At 43.1% G+C, this 5957-nt stretch overlaps 1 protein-coding gene across 5 annotated transcripts; it reads left to right on the top strand.

The window, feature by feature from the left end:
• On the top strand, positions 1-5035 carry LOC125529664 (serine/threonine-protein kinase Aurora-3-like). 5 transcript variants are annotated; one of them, XM_048694086.1, is made up of 9 exons: positions 1-114; positions 905-950; positions 1091-1211; positions 1314-1556; positions 2319-2414; positions 3558-3772; positions 3864-3936; positions 4047-4182; positions 4574-5035. In XM_048694086.1, the coding sequence occupies exons 3-8, from the start codon at positions 1116-1118 to the stop codon at positions 4155-4157; spliced, it is 834 nt and encodes a 277-aa protein (XP_048550043.1). In that variant the 5' UTR covers positions 1-114; positions 905-950; positions 1091-1115; the 3' UTR covers positions 4158-4182; positions 4574-5035. The 5 variants fall into 5 exon arrangements, with proteins under 5 accessions (XP_048550043.1, XP_048550045.1, XP_048550044.1 ...); XM_048694088.1 differs by having other exon boundaries at positions 1088-1211; XM_048694087.1 differs by having other exon boundaries at positions 896-950.
• The last annotated feature ends 922 nt before the right edge of the window (positions 5036-5957 follow it).

Below are 5957 nucleotides of genomic sequence, written 5' to 3'. Positions count from 1 at the left end.
CGGCACAGGAGCCCGGCAGCGCCTCCCTCCGTCGAGCAGCCGCTCCCACCAACAGCGCCTCCCGCCCAGCAACGCCTCCTCCCGGAGCTACGCCGGCGACCAGTCCATAGGCAGGTAGACAGCACTCCTTCTTCCTCCCTCTTCCGTCGCCCCCCTCCCTCCTTCCTCTTGCATCCTCTGTCTGTTCAATTTTTTTTCCTGATTTTTTGTATCGGATGAAAACTTGCTGTAGATTGGATATTGTATCGGATGAATACTTTCTGTAGATTGGATATTGTATCGGATGAATACTTGCTGTAGATTGGATATTGGATACTTGCTGCATGATTTTTCCAGTGCATGCTCAGGTTTATATGTGGAAGGATTTTGCCTCACAGGTGTTTGTGATAATGCTTGTAGGGGCAAATGTTTACAGATTGTAGTTTGATTTATTTTTTCAGATGAGAAAATGTTGTTGTTTGAACATGTTAGCGGTGGAACGTGCAATGACTGGCGATATATGCAATGGAAAGCTTAAGTTGTTTTATCTGCACCGTCTTAACCTGAAACCAAAGCTTAGCAGTAAGATGCAATTTTGAGAGAGCAGGAGCCTTGTCTTGGTTATACTGGCCGAAATTGGTTAACACATTAGTACTGGTGGTATTGTTGGCATGATAGATGTCGCAAATCTTGTTTAGGATTGGGAATACAGTGGTACTGTTACACTGTGTTGTTGATTTTAACAGTTAGACCTAAAGTTATTGTTTCCCCTTTTGCATGTTAGCTGATTGATCTTCAGGTTCCACCTTTCGTATTATGCCATGATAGATGTCCAGCTAACTAATTATTTGATTTGCTGCTCCATATTCATTTTACACTTACTAAAAGTCTAATTCTATACCTTTGGAACTTGGAGTTTGAACAGGGCATCAACATTGTCAATTGGAGAGGCTTGGAGAGAAAACAAGGAGGTAATCTGCCGTTCCTAGCTTTTATACATTTCTTTTGCGAACTGAATAAAGTAGAATGTATCCCCGTATGGGCGATTTTCTGAAATGGTGAATTTACGTATCCCTATCGTTGCATTTAACGTCTCTCCACCAACCAGCAGCGCCTCCGTCGTCCTCGCCCCTCTAATGGAGCGGCCGGAGTGGAGGCTCTCCGACTTCGAGATCGGCAAGTTCATCGGCGAGGGCAAGTTCGGCAAGGTCTATCTCGGCCGCGAGAAGCAGGTAGACCCTTGAAACCCTAGCCCCCGAACCTTCAAACTTGGATTTCCCCAGAATACTTCAACTCTGATGGAGCTAACATGGCGGAAAACTTCGGCGATCCAGAGCGGCTACGTGGTGGCGCTCAAGGTGACATACAAAGCGAAGCTGCAGAAGTACCGGTTCCACGCGCACCTGCGGCGGGAGATCGAGATCCAGCATGGCCTTGACCACCCCAACGTGCTCCGACTCTTCGCCTGGTTCCACGACGCCGAGCGAGTCGTCCTCGTCCTCGAGTATGCCGCCCGCGGAGAGCTCTACAAGCTCCTCCGCAGCGTCGGCCACTTCTCGGAGCGGACTGCCGCCACCGTGAGCCCTCCCCATCCCTTTCCTGCCGTCTTACTTTCTCCCAGCCGCGCGGCGTTTATTGATTCGATCAACCCAGTTGTTATTCGCAATCTGCGATGAAGCTTGAACGTTTTGAGCTCTGACCGCCCCACAGAAATGCCTATAAAATCGATAGAGGACTTTGTCTAGCATTTCATTGGTGAAGTATTTACTTTGATTGAGGTCATGTGAGAAGATCAATGAAAAGGGTAGTGTCTCTACCTTAGCATATTTGTTAGTAGGTGTTCTAAAACAATACTATGTGTTTAGTCATGCCTTGTTGAAATTAGTAAACTGTCTGATCGTTAAGGATTTTGGCATGAGTTATTCATTTTATTTCGGTATGATGGATCTCTGTACATCACTGCAAGATGAAGAACTTCTTAAGAACTCCAGATCATCTTTAGAAACACAAGGCAAAAGCCTCACCCACCCTCTTTCATAAACGATGGAGTGGAGAAAATCTGTCATTTTCTGTACACAAAGCCCATCTCAAGAGTGACACTTCTAACCCAGTCTGAGATCTAAACCATCCAACCCGAAGATCCAAACACAGTAAATCGTATTTCTATATTCTGAACAGTAATGAGTCAAACAAACAGTCTGCTTAGTATGACATGTACTCTGTTTGTGATATACTGCACATGAGGCTGTCAAACATGATGGACCTATGTTGCTTTTCTTCTGACTTACCATTGTTGTGCTGGATTTTCTGTTAATCCAATTCATTTTCTTTTGCTTTAGTATGTAGCAAGCCTTGCTGGTGCACTGGCGTACTGTCACAAGAAGCAGGTAATTCACAGGGACATCAAGCCGGAAAATTTGCTCCTTGATATCGAGGTTGGTTCTTCTGCATGCAGCTGCTGCACCCAATGTGTTATCGTATCAGAGTGCTTATTTTGAGAAATTAAATAGGGCAATATTTTGATATGCCAGTGATAAATGTACTGTTTATTTCTTGGCCATCCATGTTTATCAACAACATGGAATTCAACTACATCATTGCTGTAAATTAGCCTACCTTTTTTTTGTGGAAAGTAAATTATGCCTACCAACAGATGGATTAAACAATAATTGGACCCATGCATTGCTGCAGTAATTTTAGTACCATTTTGTGCTCTAATGAAATGCATGTATGTTTCTTGGAAGAGTGGGAATGCATGTTTGTGCATTGTGATTAGTTTTTTTACTTATAGATATGGACGATATGTGAAAATTACTTGTGAGATCAGATAAAAGAGACAATAGATCCCATTTGCCTTGGCCTTACTGCAAGCATAAACTATCAAGATATCCTTTTAGGCTGAAAGTTTATGAAGATATATGTGGAGAATTTCAGGAGCTATACATTTGTGAAAGCACTATACATCTCGTGTGTTTGCAACTTATGACTATTGGTGATTAATCCAATTGAAGAGAAATTTGAGGTTATGGCAGACATAGCTTGTATTTTTCAGTTAGCTGTATAACAGAGACGAAATAGCAGATACGTGGTATCTTACTCTATAATTATTTGTAAGTGAAAGAGTGCAGTGTAATATTTGACATCCCAAAGTTTTAAAACTCGAATGCGCTGTCCACCAATGTACATGGGCGCCCCATTTCTTTTCTTTGACTAATAGTACACGTTTTGCAGGTAAATACTGCTGGTCGTACATGATTATGCTGATTTGCACTTGCGTAGTATATATGATTGTAAACACCTGGTTACTTTGTAGATGCATGTCCTGTATACCTTCCTCGAGATTACTGAGGAGCTACTTATGTCGCAATAGAGACTATCAAATACTGTCAGACACCTTATTAGTTGTGCTGTCCACATCCATATGAGTAAGAAACTATAGTAAAGACCATCATTTGTTGTGCTGTCCACATTGGTATGTGAGAGCTGATTGCTGTTGACACTTTTAACTCTTTCTCTGTCCATAAGATGCTGAGTTTTTTTAATCTATTTATAAAAGTTACTTAATTTCCATTTTGCAGGGCCGACTTAAAATTGCAGACTTTGGATGGGCGGTTCGATCAAATGCTAAACGTCACACACTCTGTGGCACAATAGATTACCTGGCACCAGAGATGGTAGAGAAAAAGGCTCACGATTACGCTGTTGACAACTGGACTTTAGGAATCCTGTGCTACGAGTTTTTGTATGGCTCGCCACCCTTTGAAGCTGCAGAACAGCAAGATACCCTGATGAGGTAAGAGCTACAATGTTTCTGTAGCTACAGTGTGTGTGTTTTGCCTGGTCTTCCTTTGATACACATTCTCTGGAACATTAATTTTGAGCAGGATAGTCAAAGTGGACTTGCTGTTCCCTAAAACTCATGACATATCTGCAGATGCCAAGGATCTAATTTGCAAGGTAACATTTGAAATATTGGTATCTCTTTTTTTTTTGGGGGGGGGGGGGGGGGGGTAATGGGTTCTTATATCCTATGGAGATGAAGTTGAGAGTATGAATTTTGTATGCAGCTGTTAGTGAAGGATTCAAGCAAAAGGATTTCTCTTGACGATATTTTGAAGCATCCATGGATTGTAAAGAATGCAGAACCTTCAGGGAGTTGCATTGAGCAAAAAAACTAGTGCCTAAGCTCCTTGGGAAGTTCACGTATGTGTTTCACTAAAAGGCTAACTGAATATGCATGCTATTTTGCAATCGAATTACTGGTCAGCCTATAATCCTGTACTGTACTCAGAAATCTTAATACAATACATTTGCTAATCAAGATAAGTTTAAGCGGTAAATTCTGTTGAACACTTCAACAAATTCAACGTTCTGGGATCAATTTCTAGAAAAAAAATCTGTTATATTGATAGCGTAGCATATGTTTTGCTATACCAGAATAATCACTCGGAAATGCAAACTCAAGAGTGTATCAGCAAGTATGTCGCAGTACATTTTCATATCCAGCTTGGTTACCCTGTCTGAAATACAGTTCCAACATGATTTAATCAATTTATATAACATGCTCTGATGCCACCTTAAATTCATACTGCAGATTTCTTGATAACGTCTGGGAGCAATGTTCCTGTGCAGGATATGTCATTTGATGTTAGTGTGTGGTCTTTTGCGGCCTCCTCTTATTTGTTGTTTGAATTCAAAACTTAAATACAATTACAAAGGAGATTGGGAGAGAGTTGAATCTTGTCCCAACTCCCAACCTTGCTGATATGGCTAGTCATGTTCTGCCCAGTTGTAAAACTCCCTAGTCATTTTCTTTGTAACACTATTAGTAATATACAAGAGGCAAGGCGTATAATGAGTGGCAAGAATTTTCTTCATAAGCAATATGCCGGACATTTTGATAGGTAGCCAGGTTAACAATGTTGTGGACATTTGTAGTCTTCCATGCGTTAGAGTTGTCTTGCAGGTGCCTTGGATTGGGCCCTGATATTATCTGTAGCTGTGAGAATTATATAACAAGCTTGTCATTGATTGTTTATGTACAAAATTTCAGCAATGGGTCAGGCCACTATAGTTGCCAGCGAAACAGTTCTTCTCTTTGCTCCTCTTCCTGGATGAAGGAAGAGCTGTATTGTCCTCTGTGAATGAATCTTTTTCCAACCAGGACAAGTACCGATGGTAGCTGCCATACACGACGTGGTCGCCGATCAATCTGGAGAGCAACTGTCTGACCGCAATTCTCCGGTGAAATTTTCTTTAGCAACGGAATATCTCTCTCCTGTCCTTGTTTACAAAGAAGAATGGAGTTTCTTAGCGCGACGAGCCAGCGACTACATCTGCGTAGGTTATGCAGCTCAGCTTCGTCAAGACCCGCAATAATGCTGGTCGTCGTGCTAGATCACGTCCATGGATTCGATTCCACCTTTGTACGTGCGTCCAAGGTCATGAAAATATACTTATACTGGTATTATAAATAAAAGAATGAAGTGTACGTGCTCCAAATATCTTAACACCTCCCCACGATGATTAGTCCTGACGCCAACTACGGCCTGACCGTTTCTCGTGAGCCGTAGACAGAGAACAGTAGCACGAAATAATGACGCAAGTTCCAAAATGATCAATCAAATTTAAGCTCACGCACGATCATGACGCACACCAGCGTATGAAACTATCCAGAGATCAGCAGTTTACGTACGTACAACACGGTAGTACACCGGCGTACAAGATCGATGTACGATACAGAACGGAACGGAGTCTCAACGGATCGTTGAGTTCGTGCGTGCGTGCCGCCTACTCCTGATCGCACCCGTGCGATATCTTGGGCGTGCTCATGCAGGAGGACACGGACACGGGCGACGACGGGAAGGAGAAGGACACGCGCGCGGACGCCGCGCCGCCGCCGTGCGGCATGACGCGGGACGACGAGTGCTGCGACCGGCGCCAGTACGAGAAGGACGACGACAGCGCCCTCCTCCCGG

Source organism: Triticum urartu, unplaced genomic scaffold, assembly GCF_003073215.2.
Source record: "Triticum urartu cultivar G1812 unplaced genomic scaffold, Tu2.1 TuUngrouped_contig_5756, whole genome shotgun sequence".
NCBI lineage: Eukaryota > Viridiplantae > Streptophyta > Magnoliopsida > Poales > Poaceae > Triticum > Triticum urartu.
This window is presented reverse-complemented; position numbering and strand designations above follow the sequence as displayed.